Genomic DNA, 19,332 nt, shown 5'->3' with positions numbered 1-19,332 from the left:
TCCATATCAATGAGATGGTAAATTTATTAGGAAAATTTCCCCCGGAAAAGTAATTTTTGGCACAATTTCAAAATGAGTGAAGTGTTACCAAGGATATGAACAACATGAAGAGAAAGTCTGCATAATTTTGAGTTAGCCGGAAATCAATTTATTAAAATGGTTCCATGATAGTATGTTCATTGCAAAGGAAAAAAGGAGAAGGCAACTACCCACTATAGAAGAATACCTTCTTTCCTGCATCTCTGGATTAGCAGCATTCAGCAACCAAACACAAAGAGAGGTTATCACCTCCTACCCTATAAGGTCAGCAGTAAGGACTACATTTTGCAGAGGAATCACACTGAATAATGAAAAAAAGATGAAGACATGCCTTCAATCCTGCCTGGAAGCAGTTCATGGTCAAAGTTGGTCGGTTTTAGTTCATAGAGAAGACTAGTGTGTAAGTCTGCTATCATTTTAGCAGCAACATGTGCTGAATTCATTGCCTTGAAGATAGATGTATACTGGAAACTCACAACAAGGATCCGGATATATATCTAAAAGATGCTCGAAATTTACATGATCGCTGTTAACAACACGCATTCGGAATCAGTTCTGCAACCTTACAACCAAGATGCCGACACTTTCATAGTAAGCGACACACACCTGTGCCTGCACCCTCGTCTCTATTACTCTCCTGACTCATTAATTTATTACTTATTTCCTTCAGATTAGTTCTCTATCAATACATCCAGTAATTTTCGGTAAAGTCCAGAATGAACTCCCACTATTACTTTCTTTGTGTGCTTTTGTGTATTCTTTTCCTGTGGGTAGTGTGCTTGTCCCAACAGTAGTCTAGAATTCTGGATTCATGGATTTTCCCAAACTATGAAGCCTGACTCACCTTTTTCCGTACGTGAGATCAATACATGAACTTCGGATCATCTGCAGCATTTCTGTCACTCTTGTCCCTAAAAAACTCTTACTATACGGTGCGAACTCTGATGCTGAACAATTAAGGATACAGCAGATTTATCAGTTAAGTCCTAAATTTTCTGAAAAAATGTGGGAAGGAGAGAGATAGTTGCATGTATGTTTGTGATCATCAATACGAATCAGGCATCCAATTTCCACATTAATTTAAAATTGTCTCATGAGTTGTTATGAAACAAAGCCATAAATTGCTCCAGGCCTGAAACGATCCAAGTGACAGCAATATCCTCACTCTAAAAAGCTGTTTATTACAAATTTTAGCATGTATCTAAGTGACTAAACATATTAACAGACAATTCCATATTTCACCTTCGTTGTCATACAATCACTGTCATTTATATTACACAACCAGCTGATTTCAGTATTGTGTCATTTTCAAGTGCTACTCCTATCGTTGTAATTTTATACTGTCATCCTGCCTTGGAGTGTACAAATTTATGTTTATCATTTTAACTGTAGCCGCTATGATAGAAGACATGAGCTAGAGCAATGTTTCTTTTACATTTCTATGATTTAATATTACTGTTGAAGTGCCATATGTACACAAACATAAAAACTCATAAGGAGTAGCACTTAACATTGTCCCACAGGATTCATCTGAAATGCTAATGACACTAGCATACTAATCAAGGGTCCAAACTCAACCTTACCACATACAGCTCTTACCATAGATGAAAATGCCTTCCATTGGTTCCTAGCAAAGAGTTTAAATCTCAATGTCACAAAGACTCATGTTGATTGTATCAAGAGGAAAATTCACTGACAAAAACTATAAAATTATGAGACAGAATTGCTGGCCAGTACCTAACTTTTAGGAGGCAAGATTCTTAGTACTGCAAATAGACAAACTAATAGTTCTGACAGCTTGGACAGTTTGCTATACAGTCTTTCAGTTGTACTTGCTTGATAATGTAGTTATTACAAGCTCATCTCTTGTACTAGGGCGACATGAATGATTGATCCACATAACAATGCAACACAATCTATCAAAATACTGGATTTGACCACTCATCAAATCAGTTATTCTTAAAATATTGATCACAGTAAGTGTTGTGACTTGGCAAGACAGCCAAGCCACCAGGAGGTAGCAGAAAGGCACACGTTTAAGCTCACGCAGGCTGGCGTGAGGTCTGGAACAGTTAAAGGAGTTGAGTCTAATAAAAAAAAGTACGGATCTTCTGGAATACTTAACTTTAATCCATAATTGGTGAACATCGGTCTGACGGTACATGCATCAGAAGATAAATAGCAAATGATAATGGCGCCTTGCTAGGTCGTAGCAAATGACGTAGCTGAAGGCTATGCTAACTATCGCCTTGGCAAATGAGAGCGTAATTTGTCAGTGAACCATCGCTAGCAAAGTCGGCTGTACAACTGGGGCGAGTGCTAGGAAGTCTCTCTAGACCTGCCGTGTGGCGGCGCTCGGTCTGCAATCACTGATAGTGGCGACACGCGGGTCCGACGTATACTACCGGACCGCGGCCGATTTAAAGGCTACCACCTAGCAAGTGTGGTGTCTGGCGGTGACACCACAGAAAGTATTTCAGTTACTCTCAAGAGATCGCATGTATTGGCTTCACCAACACACAATGAACTGTCGTGTTTCAGCCTCACCCGGATCCTAGACTGTAATACAGACCAGTACGGTTTTGTAAACTCTCAATCAAACTGTCACCTTCTAACCTAACTTAGGCCCAGAGATATGCTGTAGATGAGTCTGTTACAACAACCTAAATTTTGAAAAATTATGTACCACTTGAAGCAAAATTAATATTGTCATGTTTTAACAATGGAAGTCCACGTTGGAATATCAACAATTAGAAAAGGATAAAGTGCTACTCATCATAAAAATAACAAGTTGTGTTGCTGACAAACACAATGAAAAGACTTTTACACTCTGAGTTTTTGGCTACAGCTTTCTTCAGAAAAGAAAAGAAAACACACACACATTCACATGAGCAGCATACCTCACGCATGCATGACCGCTATCTAACGCACTCTGGGCAAACTATATTTGTTTTTTACTTTCTTTTCTGAAAAAGGCCTTGGGCGAAAGCTCAATGTGAAACAGTATTTTCACTGTGCCATCCTGCAACTCAGCACAACATATATTCTTTATGGTGAGTAACAATCAATTCTTTTCGTAATAATTTTCATGTTCTGTATGCCACCAAGTGCCACATCTTGATAACATCATGGGTCAAAGCCAACAACCTATAGGTACAGCTTGTAAAAGTAACACAGTGGGACGATACGTAATGAAGAGTGAGATACAGACCAGATTGCAGTGTTTGATACTATCTCCGATGCATACGCAAACTTATGTAACTTAACAAACACACACTGAAACTGTTGTTATTATTGTTGTTGTGGTCTTCAGTCCTGAGACTGGTTTGATGCAGCTCTCCATGCTACCCTATCCTGTGCTAGCTTCTTCATCTCCCAGTACTTACTGCAACCCACATCTTTCTGAATCTGCTCAGTGCATTCATCTTTTGGTCTCCCTCTACGATTTTTACCCTCCACGCTGCCCTCCAATGCTAAATTTGTGATCCCTTGATACCTCAGAACATGTCCTACTAACCGGTCCCTTTTTTTTGTCAAGTTGTGCCACATACTCCTCTTCTCCCCAATTCTATTCAATACTTCGTCATTAGTTATGTGATCTACCCAACTAATCTTCAGCATTCTTCTGTAGCACCACATTTCGAAAACTTCTATTCCTTCTTGTCCAAACTATTTATCGTCCATGTTTCACTTCCATACATGGCTACACTCAAGACAAAGACTTTCAGAAACGACTTCCTGACACTTAAATCTATACGCGATGTTAACAAATTTCTCTTCTTCAGAAATGCTTTCCTTGTCATTGCCAGTTTACATTTTATATCTTCTCTACTTCGACCATCATCAGTTATTTTGCTCCCCAAATAGCAAAACTCCTTTACTACTTTAAGTGTCTCATTTCCAAATCTACTTCCCTCAGCATCACCCGATTTAATTTGACCACATTCCATTATCCTCGTTTTGATTTTGTTGATGTTCATCTTATATCCTACTTTCAAGACACTGTCCATTCCGTTCAACTGCTCTTCCAAGTCCTTTGCTGTCTTTGACAGAATTACAATGTCATCGGCGAACTTCAAAGTTTTTATTTCTTCTCCATGGATTTTAATACCTACTCTGAATTTTTCTTTTGTTTCCTTTACTGCTTGCTCAATATACAGATTTAATAACATCGGGGACAGGATACAACCCTGTCTCACTCCCTTCCCAACCACTGCTTCCCTTTCATGCCCCTCGACTCGATCTATTATAAAATCTATCTGATATCTTCTAGTATCTCCAGAATTCTTCCATGCGTACAACCTTCTTTCAGGATTCTTGAACCAAGTGTTAGCTATGATTAAGTTATGCTCTGTGCAAAACTCTACTAGGCAGTTTCCTCTTTCATTTCTTAGCCCCAATCCATATTCACCTACTATGTTTCCTTCTCTCCCTTTTCCTACTCTCGAATTCCAGTCACCCATGACTATTAAATTTTCGTCTCCCTTCACTACCTGAATAATTTCTTTTATCTCATCATACATTTCTTCAATTTCTTCATCATCTGCAGAGCTAGTTGGCATATAAACTTGTACTACTGTAGTAGGTATGGGCTTCGTGTCTATCGTGGCCACAATAATGCGTTCACTATGCTGTTTGTAGTAGCTTGCCCGCACTCCTATTTTTTTATTCATTATTAAACCTACTCCTACATTACCCCTATTTCATTTTGTGTTTATAACCCTGTATTCACCTGACCAAAAGTCTTGTTCCTCCTGCCACCGAACTCACTAATTCCCACTATATCTAACTTTAACCTATCCATTTCCCTTTTTAAATTTTCTAATCTACCTGCCCGGTTAAGGTATCTGACATTCCACGCTCCGATCCGTAGAACGCCAGTTTCCTTTTTCCTGATAACGACGTCCTCCTGAAACTACATTAGTAAAAAAACGGTTGAAATTGCTCTGAGCACTATGGGACTTAACATCTGTGGACATCAGTCCCCTACAACTTAGAAATACTTAAATCTAACCAATCTAAGGACATCACACACATCTATGCCCGAGGCAGGATTCAAACCTGCGACCGTAGCGGTCACGCAGTTCCTGACTGAAGGCCTAGAACCGCACGGCCACACCGGCCGGCCTACATTAGTAGACTGAATTATTGAAATTAAAGTATCTGAGTCTAAAAATTAATGGAATATAGCAAAATTATGACGACATGTAGTTTCTATCACATATACATAAAGAGCCACGATTCATGTTAATGACATTTGTAAATCAAATACTGTTATGAAAAGGTATTTGATGTATTTTGGCAATGATAACTGTAGTATTTGGTATGTTTATTTCTCTGAAATGTTTGTGACAAATTATAAATCCAGATTTTGTAATTTGCTTTGGGAAACTAACCAACTTTTAATTGAAAACTTCAAAATTACTGTTTGAAATGATGAATTCTTTTATATTTCAACTGTTAAAACATATATGAGGTACAGTGGTGGTAGCCCAGGCAAAGCTAGTATCATCTCAGGTTTCACAGAGTCAAAGTTACATCATATTTGTGGTCCGAATAAACACATTGCTAAGCTCATTTTTGTTTTGGTCACATTACTCAGTGGATCTGACTAATCCGGGCAACCACAGCCTGATATTATGAAGAGCCTAAGACTTTCTTACAGGTGGAGATAAGAGATACACACCCAGACCACAAACTTCAAGAAACAGCAAATATCTATTTTAGTGACCACAAGAGGCGGTTACTTTTTAAACTGGCCCTAAAGTACTGTACATTCTGCAGTCAATTTCCTGTGGGATTCATAAGCTTATAATATGTTATGTGTAACATCTGAAAGCATTTAATAAGAAGGGCTGTAGTAGTAATAGCAGTAGTAGCAGCAGAAGAAGCAGTAGTTGTTGCTGTCACCTTCAGGCTGACCAGTTTGATGCAGCTCTTCACCACCCACACTTCTCTAATAAGCAAATTGACTTTTCATTAATGTTTTATGTTGTGCCCTACCAACGGATTCCTTCTTTAGCTCAGATTCTGCCATAACGTTCTTTTCTCGCCAATGTGATTCACTGACCGAAGCAAATGTTATAAAATTAAAATACAAGATACAGAAAATACTAAAGTAAGTACATTCACCAACTGTGTGTCGTGGGAAGTGGAATGAAGGAAGATAAACATCCCATTGGTGAGGTTACTGCAGGTTGGTTAATTAGTACTCCAAGAGGTATGAAGTCCGCTGTCAACATTTTGAACAGCGTTGTGGATAGGACAAGAAATCGCAAAGCAACCACCTTGGTATTTATCTCTAGTGATTTAGTGAAAACTGTAGAAAAACCTAATTGTCTGGCCACAGAGGGGTCTTTAAGTCAGTTTTTCCAAATGAGAGACAAGTATCTTAACCACTGCACCACACCACCTCATTCGGTTCAAGAAGTGAGAGCTAAGTGAAACTATAAGGTGTGCCACTAACACCCGTAAATTAGTAATGGAGAATTACACTGCCCAAGATGGCTGCGTGTGTAGATATCCGCGATTTTACTCCTAAAATAAGTTACAGTGAAGCCGTTAAAAATTCGTGTGTAAGTTGCAAAAGTGAATTATTAAAGTATAATGAGCGTATTGCTAGTTTACAATGTGTAATCAGCAGTCTAAGAATAGAAATCGACAGCCTGAAGTCCGAAAATATGGAACTGAAATCGAAGCGAAACATGGATCCATTGCTTCAAGACAGACAGAAGGACAAAAACTTTCGCGAGAACATGGCTACATTGGTGCAAAATGACGCTGATAAATCATCAGAATGGAAGGTAGTACACAACAAGCGTCAAACAATCGGCACTAAAAATTCGTGTACAGCAAATATTTCGAGGTTCGAGAATGTAAACAATTTTGATGTACTTTGTTCTAGTAATAGTCTCACTGAAAGTGAAAACAATCGTAAGAAGAGTGTGCCGATAAACTATCGGAAAAAGGTTAGGTTTGATCTTCCAAAGCCACAACGTTCAGTTAACAGCAATGAAAGTGGCAGTGGTGTGATCCAGTCTGCTGTGAGTGAAACATCAACAAATCGTTTTCACATTTTCGCTGATAGTCATGGTAGAGGCATGGCTGATATAGTGAAAAGCAGTTTTAATGCTGCCGATGTTTGTGGAATTGTGAAGCCAGGTGCTAAACTTCAAGAAGTTGTAACGGGGTGTGATCCTGAAAAAGTAAAAAACGAGTGTGTGATCTTAATAGGTGGCTCAAACAACGTTGCCTGCAACGAAGGGAATGATGCCATACAGTCGCTCAGGAAGAAAATATCGGCGCTTCATCAGTCTAAGGTATTTGTTGTGAACATTCCAAAGAGACATGACTTAATTCCACAGTCCTGTGTAAATGAGGCTATCTCACAAACGAACTCTAAGTTAGCAAAGTTGTGTAAGCATTTTAAAAATATTTGTGTTGTAGATGTAAGCAGTTTTGGACGAGAATTATTTACAAGACACGGTATGCACCTGAACAGATCAGGAAAAAAAAGCATTAGGTACCCTCTTAAAAACAAAAATATTGGAAGAAGTCCACAAATGTACCCCAAAGTTGGAACCAATCGCACTTGAATGGCTCCAACCATCAAGTCAGACTCGGTTTCAAACTCAAATGTTTCAGGAAATTGTTAGTAATGAACGTATTGTGTCTGTAGCTACCGATAATTTTTTAGGCAAAAGTTTAGATCTGTCTCTAATTCCAAAGAAATGACGATTTTTCACCAAAATGTGGGAGGACTTGGTAATAAAGTAAATGACATTACTGTTCTGTTAGAGGAACCACAAGGAATAAAAGATACTGATGTATTATGTTTTAGTGAACATCATGTGAAGGATATTGAAAGGTTACAGCTAAGTGGTTACTGTCAGGCAACACATTACTCTAGAACCATCATGGAAAAAGGTGGAGTGGTAATTTATGTAAAAAACAACATATCTTACAATGCATTAGATTTAAAGAGCCATTGTATAGAGCAACAAATTGAAGTATGTGGTGTTGAGATTACTGTAAATGACTTCACAGCTGTAGTGTTAGCACTGTATAGATCTCCCTCAGGGAATTTGAATGTATTTCTTAAGCACTTAGATTCTTTATTATCCATACTGTACTCAAAGTCCAAGAACTTGATAGTTACTGGTGACTTTAATGTTGATTTCCTAAATGAGAGCAATAGTAAAGCTGATTTAGTACATTTAATGGAGTCTTATAATCTGATGGCAATAGTAGATTTCCCAACTAGGATTACTGTTAACAGTAAAAGTCTGATAGATAATATATTTATAGATAAGTCTAAATGCAATGAGATCACTGTACATCCAATCCTTGGCCTTTCTGATCATGGTGGTCAGTTGCTTAGGCTCAATTACATCAGTGTATGCAACAGTTCCGAGCATTCTTGGAAATCTTTTAGGATAATAAATGAACAGGGCCTTAAAAAATTCAATGATAGCCTAAAAGAGATAGACTGGAGCCGAGTTTATAGGGAAACAGATGTAAACAAAAAGTACAATTCATTTTTAAATGAATTCATGTCTGTATTTGAGTCCATCTTTCCCAAAAAAGTAGTTAGAAATAGTCATATAGGCAATGCCAAGAAGTCTTGGATCACTACAGGGATAATAACATCGTGTAGAACAAAGAGGATGTTATACAGTTCTCTCAGGACTTGTAATGATCCAAAGAAAAAACAACACTACAAACTTTACTGTAGCATTCTCAAGAAGGTTATAAATAAATCTAAAAGTATGTGCATAAAATCAGAAATTGAAAGCTCAGAAAATAAAATTAAAACTATATGGAATGTAATAAAGAGGGAAACTGGCAGGACAACAGGGAACATGTCTCAGGTAGAGATTAATACAGGGGACAGTATCATAAAGAAACCTGAGTTGGTTGCAGAAATATTTAATAACCATTTTTTGAGAGCAGCAGAGAAGACAGGCTGTAATGGTTCTATGGAAGAATCATTGTCCCTCCTACAGAAAGCTATTAGCAACAGAATCCCACAGTTATCCTTACCTCCAGTTACTGTAAGCGAAGTCAGAAGAGTAATTAGATCATTAAAAAATAAAAATTCTGCTGGTGTGGACAATATTTCTAGTAAAATACTGAAACACTGTTATAAATTTGTCAGTCCCGTCTTATGCAACATATACAATGCATCCCTACAAGATGGGATTGTCCCTGACAGACTTAAGTTGGCTGTGGTGATTCCTCTCTTTAAAAAAGGGGATAAAAGCATTGTTACAAACTATCGCCCAATATCCCTATTAACTACCTTCTCGAAAATTCTAGAAAAACTCATGCACAGGAGGATTGTAGACCATCTCAACTTCCACAGTATCTTAAGCAAAAATCAGTTTGGGTTTCGTGCCGGTCTTTGTACTGAACAGGCAATATTCTCTTTCAGCAACCAAGTTTTGGAAGCCATTAACAAAAAAATGTCTCCAGTGGGTATTTTTTGTGATCTTACGAAAGCCTTTGACTGTGTAAACTACCAAATTCTTTGGAAAAAGGCAGAATACTATGGTTTAGGTGGTACTGTTGGCTTGTGGCTACAATCATATCTACATGATCGGAAGCAGACTGTAATGCTAAATGGCTCTTCTGGAGAACCTGCCTCGTCTGAATGGGGCACGATAACGTGTGGTGTATCAAGGCTCCGTTTTGGGCCCACTGCTTTTCCTCATCTTTATTAATGATCTTCCTCTTTGTTCTGAGACAAACAGCATATTTACCCTGTTTGCCGATGATACCACAATTCTAATTGACCATTTGATTGATCATGATCTTGAAAAAACTACAAATACTGTTTTTAATGACATCTTAAATTGGTTCTCCTCAAATGGTCTCTCGCTCAATGCAGATAAAACTCATTATATGAGGTTCCATACATCACAAAGTAATCCCGATGAAATTAACATAAAATGTAGAGATCAACCAATACAGAAAGTTGAAGACACAAAATTCCTGTGTGCTTACATAGACAGTAAATGTAATTGGTCAGTTCACATTCTTCATCTATGTAAAAAACTTAGCTCGGCAACATTTGCATTACGGGTAATTTCTTCAGTGGCTGAAGTTGACACTATTAAGGTTGCCTACTTTGGCTACTTCCACCCATTGATGTCATATGCTATCATATTTTGGGGGAACCAACCACTTGCAAAAAAAAATTTCACCATCCAAAAAAAAGCAATCAGAATAATGTGTGGGGTCCATCAAAGACACTCTTGCAGGCACTGCCTCACAGTATATTTTTTCCTTGCTGACCTTTGTGTGCAAAAATTATTCCATCTACCAAGACAACAGTAAATTCCATGGTTATAACACCAGAAACAAAAACAATCTACATTTAGAAATGAAACGTCTCACTCTGGTACAAAAAGGAGTTTACTACTCCAGCATTAAGCTGTTCAATGCTCTACCACTACATATCAAATGTGTTCATACAGAACTGCCAAAATTTAAACAAGTTCTCAAATATTACCTGACAGAGAAATCTTATTATACTGTGGATGAATACCTGAAAGAAAATGTATACCATCACTAAACTTATTGTGTCTAGAAGTAGTTCAATTAATTTTATTGTGCATTTGGGCATTAGCGCACTTTTTGTAACAACAGATTGGCTGTACATGTATTTACTCTTGTAGGCCTAATATCTGATTTAACTTTGTGCTCTTATCTTTAATCTTTATTTGAAACTCCTTTTTCTGTCAAATGGTAGTTATGTTATCTAGCTGACATTGTATCTGTTACTGTATTTATAGTATGTCTTACTTAAAGTATGTACAATTTGCCATTGAATTGCCCTTGTATTTATTGTAAGTTTAAATTGAAACCTGTACAATTTGACACGTTCCATATCCTTGTGATTGACTCACTAACTGGATCTACGGAACAAGAAATAAATAAATAAAATAAAATAAAATAAATAAATAACAAAGAAACGGAAGCACCTAGAAGATATGGCTGGATGTCAATGAAACCACCAGAGTTCATTAGTGCTGTTTATGTTTAGTGTTCTTGCCAGGCTTTATAGGTGACACAAGAAGGATGAACAGCATCAGATGCTTAGTGATCACTGCAAAGAACATGGAGATATTGCATTCTCATGTGAGACAGAATAACTGGCATCTGACAAGAGTTTCAAAGGGGCCTCATTATAAGTCTCCATTTGACAGTTGGTCAAACTGTGCAATACACAGATTTGTGTGGCATTTGGATATGACAATGACCCAATGTTGGACTGCAGGGGGACATGATGGTAGACATACTTGCCAAGGTCACCATAAGGAGAGGTCACTGTATTGTGCACAATCTGAGAATAAGTGAAGCACTTCAGCAGCATTCTGTCATTCTTAATGGCTGGTCAGATACTAGCAGCAGCCAGACTATGGAATTACTGCCCCACACACAGACTGCCATTAACACAACAGAAATGACTGCATTTGGAGTGGCGCCATGACCAGCAGGCACGGTCTTCTGAGGAATGGTGTCACATTGTGTTCAGCAATGAATCATAGTTCCGCACAACCTCAAATGACCATGTTTAGAGAGACTGGCAGCAACCTAGGGAGAGGTCCCATTTTCCCAATGTTTTGGAAAGGCACAGTGGCATTACTCCTGTCTGTCCTAGTGTGGGGAGCCATTGAGTATGACTTCAGGTCATGACTGAGAGGGACTAAAGGAACTCTGAGAGCACAACGGTACCTCATGGACATCTTGGTCCTCACGTGTTACCTCTCATGAGACAGCATAAATGAGCCATTATTCAAAATGACGACACTCGTCCACACGTGCCATGCGTCTCAATGAACTCTGAGTAATGAGAAACTCCCATGGCCCAGCAAGAACCCCAGATTTCCCGTGATAGAACATAGAACTTCAACCCAAAGCCAATACCAAGGATATCAAGGACCAGTGAAAACAACTGTGGACCTGCTTGCCTCAGAAGAAGACTTAACACTTTATGATGTCCTTGCTGCAAAATCAGTGCATGCATTCAGGCCAGGCAACATCATACTGATAATCACACTCACTTTGAAAAATTCTTTGTAAATCTGGATCAAATTTGTAATCAATGAGACAACATCACATACTCTTTCAACACTGGAAGTTGCATTTCATTTCCTCCTCACCTTCTGGATGCTTCACCTTTTTTGTGAGGCCGTGTATAATTTGCAGCAAACTGTGCCAGACACAAAAGATACATGAAATCACTAAGTCCTTACTAAGCTTAGACTGAATATAAATGGTACAACCTGTCATCTGCCAAGCTGAATTCAACAAAATATAATTACTGATGCAGGTTACCAAGTTTCCACTGTAAGAAAAATTTCTTTCATGAGGTTACCTTCACCAATGCCAACTTCAAATATTGTCTCTCCTCTTCCATTGCCAATCCTTTCTTTGAGTTTCTGCAACAAAAGCTCATACTGTTCTTCTGTTGGGCTTATCAGTGCTGTCTAGGAGACAAAAGGAAGAAAAATGTGAATACAATAGTTAGACGTAACATAGTATTTGGATACAAACAATGGAATTATGGTTAATTGTATCAAAAGGAAAATTCGCTACAGGAAATAAAATTACAAGAAGGCCAAACAGTTGGCCACTACATACCCTGATGGAGCGAAATTCAAAGTGTGACTAACACATACAAATAAAAGTACATAAAACTAGACTAGCATTTGAAACTGAGAGTTCCTTCCCAAGGGAGGTAAGAGTAACAGGCAGGAGGAGATAAGAGAAAGGTGAGAGGTTACCCTGACTGTACGTTTAGATGGATAGTTCCTCTAACAAGGGAACTTCCCCATCGCACCACCCTCAGATTTAGTTATAAGTTGGCACAGTGGATAGGCCTTGAAAAACAGAACACAGATCAATCAAGAAAACAGGAAGAAGTTGTGTGGAACTATGAAAAAATAAGCAAAATATACAAACTGAGTAGTCCATGCGCAAGGTAGGCAACATCAAGGATGATATGAGCTCAGGAGCGCCGTTGTCCCGTGGTTAGCGTGAGCACTGCGGAACGAGAAATCCTTGGTTCAAGTCTTCCCTCAAGTGAAAAGCTTAATTTTTCATTTTCAGGCAATTATTATCTGTCCGTCCGTCCGTCCATCTGATGCGAGGTAACGTTGTGAAAACATTCTATGATTTTGTGAAGCTGCACAGGTACACAGAGCAGTATTGTTTACGTGATCATGTTTCAATTGCCAAAGTTCAGCCATTCACACATAATCAACTTCGCTCTCCAAAATTCCAGGACATGTTCAGATTTGCTTGGACATATGCAGGATTTGACGGCCTACACACGGAAAAATTTTAAAACCTTAAAAACATATGTTTCACAGAGCACAGGGAAAAGTGTGCGACTATGAAACTGTTGCATTCATTTGTTGCAGTTTACGTGGCAAACTCTTATGTTTTCGTCACTTTTTTGGGAGTGATTATCAAATCCACAAGAAAATCTAAATCGGGAAAGGTATAAGAATCTTTTTACCCATTCGCCAAGTGTACAAGTTAGGTGGGTCGACAACATATTCCTGTCATGTGATGCACGTGCCGTCACCAGCGTCATATAGAATATATCAGACGTGTTTTCCTGTGGAGGAATCGGTTGACCTACGACCTTGCGATCAAATGTTTTCGGTTCCCATTGGAGAGGCACATCCTTTCGTCTACTAATCGCACGGTTTTGAGGTGCGGTCGCAAAACACAGACACTAAACTTATTACTGTGAACAGAGACGTCAATGAACGAACGGACAGATCATAACTTTGCAAAAATAAAGAAAGTAAGTGTTTCACTCAAGAGAAGACTTGAATCAAGGACATCTGGTTCGCAGCTGCTCGCGCTAACCACGGGACCACGGCGCTCCTGAGCTCACACTATCCTTGAAGTTGCCTATCTTGCACATGGGCTACTCATTTCGTATATTTTGCTTATTTTTTTTCATAGTTCCACACAACTTCTTCCTGTTTTCTCGACTGATCGGTGTTCAGGTTATCAAGGTCTATCCACTGTGCCAACTTATAACTAAATCTGAGGCGGGTGCAATGGGGAGGTTCCCTTGTAAGTGTTTCAGGTGTTGTTTTATGCTCAAGCTATATCTAGACAAAGAAATGGATGTCTGATATGAACAATATCAAGCACACTCAACAAAACATAATCGCTTTAAGAAATAACTAAGAGTTAATATCAAGAGTAACAAAAAACTATTAATAAATAACATCCTTTCCTGTTCCCTCCACAAATACAGCGAGGGAAAACTGACTATCTATAAGCCTGCATATGAGCCCTAATTTCTCTTATCTTAGTGGTCCTTATGTGACATGTACATTGGCAGCAGTAGAACTGTCCTGCAGTCAGCTTAAAATGCCAGTTCTCTAAATTTTCTCAATGGTGTTTCTCGAAAAGAATATCTCTTTCCCTCAAAGGATTCCTATATGAGTACCCAAAGCATCTCAGTAAAACTTGCAGCTGTTCAAACTTTGGTAACAACTCTTGCAGTCCACACCTGAATTGCTTTGATGTTTTTCTTTCATCTGCCATGAAGCAGTGCTCAAGAATGCATTGCACTTATATGCGGTGCCCTTTACAGGCAAACCACACTTTCCTAAAATTCTCCCAATAAACTGAAGTCAACCATTTATCTTCCCTATTACAATCCTTACATGCCCATTTCATTTCATATCGCTCTGCAACGTTACGCCCAGATATTTAATCAACATGACTGCGTCAAGTAGCACACTACCGATGCCGTATTCAAACATTATATGGGGTTCCCCCCTACTCCTCTGCATTAGCTTACAAATCCATTTGATGGGAGAGAAGACTGTGTACTATGGAAAGAATACAAGATAACCATGACAGTGGTAGTGACAGGGGAGATTCTGTGGAATTTCCAGTCAGGAGGGCTAAGTGGCATCAGTATTTGACTATGGGAGGTCTTTATCTGGCTTTGTTTTCTGTGTACTGGTACATTTATAGTCTCCTTCATATACCTGTAAAAAGGTGACAATTTGTAAGCTTTCAAAATAAATGTAGTATGTGTCTACATGTTTTCTGTAATTCCTTACTGAACAAGGCGGGGAGGGGGGGGTGACCTTTCATTTAGAATCATTTTGTATTTGGAGATATATACAGTATATGCTGAAAGTAAAATTATACTTTTTGCAAATGATACCACAGCATAACCATTGGCCCAAATTTACATGATACCATAGCAAAAAAGCAAAATGATACCTACATGAGCCTATCCCTCAATAGCTAGGAAGTAACAGGCTAATTCTCAATAAAGAGAAAACTAAAATGATGAACAATAGAGAAATCGCCACAATTACAAGAACTGGATATGAATGTCATACATGAAATGTATTCACAGTTGTGAATATGAACAACCATCAAGTATAAGGGAAGGACAAAAAAGAAAATTTGTGCCAGACCACAACTAGAACCTAGATTTTCCACTTTACGCAAGCAGTCACTTTAACCGTTTTGGCTATCCGTGCATGACTCACAGCCAGATCCAGACTTCCACACGTCGTCATTCCTTCCTCATACTGTATACTCGTACAGGCATTATGTAATTCTCAGACAGAGGGGGACATTTTAATTGAAACTCACTGCCTGATATCAGCAGATAAATGCAATATTCTCCCTAACAACAAAGGCACAGCAATACTATGTCTATCCACTAATAGCAGGCAGCAACATTCACTTAAAATGTCCTCTCCTGTGTGGGAATTACATAATGTGAGTACGAGTACAGGGTGTGACACACGAACAACGGCATATGGAAGTGTGGGTATAGTTGTGAGTAGTTCACAGATAGCCGAAACAGTTACCATGACCACTCAAAGTGGGATATCCGGGCTCGAGTCCAGTCCAGAACAAGCTTTCGTTGTCAACATTTCTTTATACAGCTGATGGTTGACCACATTTGCAGCTGAGAACATATTTCATGCATTTCATAATAGCTGCAGTAGCCACAAAGGATTGTTTAAATTCATACTGAGAATACATTTCATGTATTTCATAATGGTTGAAGTCACTGCAGTGCCTGTCCCTTCAGAGATGCAAGCATGTCTAAGGACCACTGCATCATTCTTCCTAACAACACAGCCATTGCAATAAGAAGGATATGAATGTAGTTCAGTATGCAAAGTTTGGGCTCACTACAGATAACTATTTACTATGGAAAGACCACATTGCTATCCTAACAAGCGAACTAAGTTCAGCTATATTTGTTCTCCAAAACACTACCACTAGTAACAAATGATGCTATGTGAATGGGGTATTTCTCATACTGTAATGGTATCATGACCTATGGAATAAAAATACTACTGTTCGGATGGGGGCATAAAACACATTCAATAAAAATGAAGACATAGATAGCCATGCTGCCAGAAACAGTGTAAAGTTATGAGTTCCAGAGCACAACACCGCTAAAGTAGAAAGAAGTACCGCTTATATGACAATAAAACTGTACACTTGTTTACTGTTTCATATTTTAAATATTAGCTTGAAGCAATAAAATTATTCTTCACAGAAAATCATTTCTATTCAGTCAATGAATACATATTAAATGCAAAAAACAGGAAATATGCATCCAATGCAATAGAATTAAAATAAGCACAGACAGATAGGTAGTAAATTCAAGATATGTGTTCTTACGTATGATAGAACAGAAACAAAATGTATAGGTAGACTGTACAGGAGACACAAAATGTGTAACTATGCATGATGCCATTGTATTTAAAAATGATATACCATGATGTAAATAGTGTGTTGAACTGACAACCGATCTGACCAACATAAAACTCAGCTACTTGAATGGGTCATAATTATAAATTTTCTTTACTTTACATCTATGGTCACAAATTTTTGTCATCGGTCTATAATGTCCATCTTCTGATCTGTTTTATGAAAACATATATTAATGTACTGCAGTCATAGTGGCATTTAACATTTGATGATGCCACTATGGCTGCAGTACATTGCTACATGTTTTTATAAAACAGATATGAAGTTGGTCACTAGAGACTGAAACCGGTAGTCTGATGACAAAAAAATTTGTGACCATAGACGTAAAGTAAAGGAAATTTATTCGATATTTGGGTCACATTTTATTCACAACCATATCACAGCTTGTGGGTCATAATTTCCCTCCAAAAGCTTGTAAAAATGGGAAAGCTGTTTTAATGATCTGAGTAGCTCTGGGAGAATCAGAAGTGCAACATGTTGTTGCAAGTTGATTATTGTTTCTGGACATAATCCCCTCTGTCTGGTATAATGATGCATTTGCTCAGCTACTGATAGCTCATTCATAGCCTCGTTGGTCATGGTCTGTGAAGTCTGAAAGTGTGTAGTTCAGGCTGCATTACAATAACAAGCAAACTAGTGAATCGTTCACAGTCTTCAGATGGCAGAAATATACAGTACACACTTCAAGAGATGGTTTTTATTCCGAAAATATATTGAAAGTGTTCCAGCATAACATCAAGCACTGGCACATCGGCCTGGAACGAAACAGCAGAGAGGGCTGTGGGACAACGTCAGCCAATAGCATGCTGACTAGGACAACACCACAACAGGAGCGGCCCCCATACGAAGACAAGCCGCGAAATAAATTATATACCAGTGACTTGTGAACTGTTATTATTTGCTTGCACGGAAACTGTACATATTGAAGGACACTGATTATTTGCATGTCACCATTTGCTTGCAGCCCGTTTTTGTAAATATGCCAAGTTAAGTATTGTCTATTTAATTTACTGTAATAAACTCCATTAATAAGATTTGCTTAAACTGTTGTCTAGCTATCCGAGAAAAGAGCTTCCTAGGCACCCTATATTAGATGAGTGGGCCGGTATGACATGAAGACAGACAGACTGGTTACAACACAATGGCATTTTGAAGAGAATTCAGTGTGTGCAATTTTTCAACAAAGGCAACAATTTTATTGATTGTACAGAAGCTGGAGACAACTGGTGCACTAAGCAGTGACAGCGGTAAAGATAGACCATCCAGAAGTCCAGTGGTTAGTGATAAGGCTAGAAGACACTTGGAGAACTTTCCAAGAAAATCATTGCACTGATTGAGCCAGATAGCAGCCATTTCATATGGCACATGTCACAGAGATGCGAAGAAAATGGCATTGTGACAATACAGAGTGCACATGATGCAAATTCACAAGTAACAGACCATGAGAAAAGAATGTGTTACTGTCAATGGTTTCAGGAGTTTCTCATACAATGTCCAGACATTCTGCCCACAACATGGTTTACAGGTGAGGCATGGTTCGATCCTTCAGTTACATCAATAAACAAAGCAGCAAACACTGGGCTGGTGTAGGCCCCCATATCATGCACTAAACACCACTGCCCGATAAAAAGATTGGAGTGTGGTCCATGCTGTCAGCTTCCAGGATTGCTGGCCCCATTTTTCTTGAGACAACCGTAGACACTACAGTTCTTAATGTGTCATATGTCTAATGTTTTCGTGCAATTTGTAACCAGTGTGTTGTATGTTTGTACTGTGTGTGTGTGTGTGTGTGTGTGTGTGTGTGTGTGTGTGTGTGTGTGTGTGTCAATTGTGTATTATCATTTCCCAAAATTGCAAATGTGTCCCACTACTGGTTCAAATGTTATATAACTCATTAACGTAGGTCAGATTTACGTGGATCGCACTGTATATACATCCAAAGCTGCTAAATAAATAATTAAATCCCTGTAGCACGAGAATTTTCACACAAAACTAAATTTTAGAGTTCAAACTCATACATAAAATAGTGTGTTAAACTTGCATTGCAAATATGTCTACAGTGCGGCAAGTTAAGTGTTTATCTTTTTCTGTGTTTTCCTCAAAGTAAAATCACTAAATTCCATGCATGTTTCTCTGCTTTAAGAGGTTTAGTCTTGAATCTTTGCATGTGTAAATCCACTCAGTCTGTGGTGCAATGGTTGCTCACTGAACAGCCAGCTACATAGCTCATTAATGCATCAGGGTCCATAGGTGACACATCAGGGAGAGTAGCAAGTTGTATATCTAGGATTCTCTGCTTTTTGAGTTCACATCTTCAGTTAGTCTTACTAGGATGGCAAGGATGTGTGCATGCTGCGTGCAGTTGCAGGAAGTGCTGCCTGCATGTCACAAAGAGCTTAATGTGCTTTTGGCTATGATCAGTCACCTTCAGGATACTGCCTTGGGGGGTGGGGGGTAGAACTGGTGAAGAATCTGGAATGTTGCATGGAACACCTCAGG

The 19,332-nt window shown here is 38.6% G+C and overlaps 1 protein-coding gene across 3 annotated transcripts in view; it reads right to left on the bottom strand.

Moving 5' to 3' along the window:
- LOC126464701 (GTP-binding protein 1) overlaps positions 1 to 19,332 on the bottom strand; it is a 167,923-nt gene that overhangs the window by 137,173 nt on the left and 11,418 nt on the right. For all 3 annotated transcript variants that reach the window (XM_050096251.1, XM_050096253.1, XM_050096254.1), the window contains one exon: positions 12,422 to 12,533. In XM_050096251.1, coding sequence (XP_049952208.1) covers positions 12,422 to 12,533 — 112 coding nt within the window. The remainder of the gene's footprint in view (positions 1 to 12,421; positions 12,534 to 19,332) is intronic.

Source organism: Schistocerca serialis, chromosome 1 (assembly GCF_023864345.2).
Source record: "Schistocerca serialis cubense isolate TAMUIC-IGC-003099 chromosome 1, iqSchSeri2.2, whole genome shotgun sequence".
NCBI lineage: Eukaryota > Metazoa > Arthropoda > Insecta > Orthoptera > Acrididae > Schistocerca > Schistocerca serialis.
The sequence above is the reverse complement of the archived record's forward strand: the minus strand, read 5'-3'. Positions and strand labels throughout refer to the sequence as shown.